This window comes from Eimeria mitis, genomic scaffold (genome assembly GCF_000499745.2).
Source record: "Eimeria mitis Houghton genomic scaffold, Emh_scaff1459, whole genome shotgun sequence".
Taxonomy (NCBI): domain Eukaryota; phylum Apicomplexa; class Conoidasida; order Eucoccidiorida; family Eimeriidae; genus Eimeria; species Eimeria mitis.
Genome location: NW_013569334.1, coordinates 1,541 through 1,874, shown reverse-complemented (window position 1 = coordinate 1,874; position 334 = coordinate 1,541). Strand labels below are relative to the sequence as shown.

The 334-nt window shown below is 65.6% G+C and overlaps 1 protein-coding gene across 1 annotated transcript in view; it reads left to right on the top strand.

Moving 5' to 3' along the window:
- Positions 1-271, top strand: part of EMH_0037430 (uncharacterized protein) — a gene marked incomplete at both ends in the record, with an annotated part of 4,034 nt that extends 3,763 nt beyond the window's left edge. Inside the window, one exon of the mRNA XM_013495179.1 lies at positions 3-271. Coding sequence (XP_013350633.1) covers positions 3-271 — 269 coding nt within the window. The remainder of the gene's footprint in view (positions 1-2) is intronic.
- Positions 272-334: the final 63 nt, after the last annotated feature.

Genomic DNA, 334 nt, shown 5'->3' with positions numbered 1-334 from the left:
GGGGCCCCCAGCAGCAGCAGCAGCAGCAGCAGCAACAGCAGCAGCAGCAGCAGCAGCAGTAGTAGTAGTATTAGTAGTAGCAGTTGTAGTAGTAGTAGGGGCCCCCCTAGGCAGTGCCCAGGGGGCCCCCTTAAGAGAACCCCTGGGGGGCCCCCCAAACCCCACATGCATGCAGCAACAAAGCAGCAGCAGGGGGCCCCCTCCATTGCTGACGGCCTCACCAGGTTGCAGCCTTCAGCACATCATGTACCCTCTGGGGGCCCCCCCATAGGGGCCCCCCCCACAGGGGGGCCCCCCCCTGTAGGGGGGGCAAACCCTATGATGGGGGCCCCCA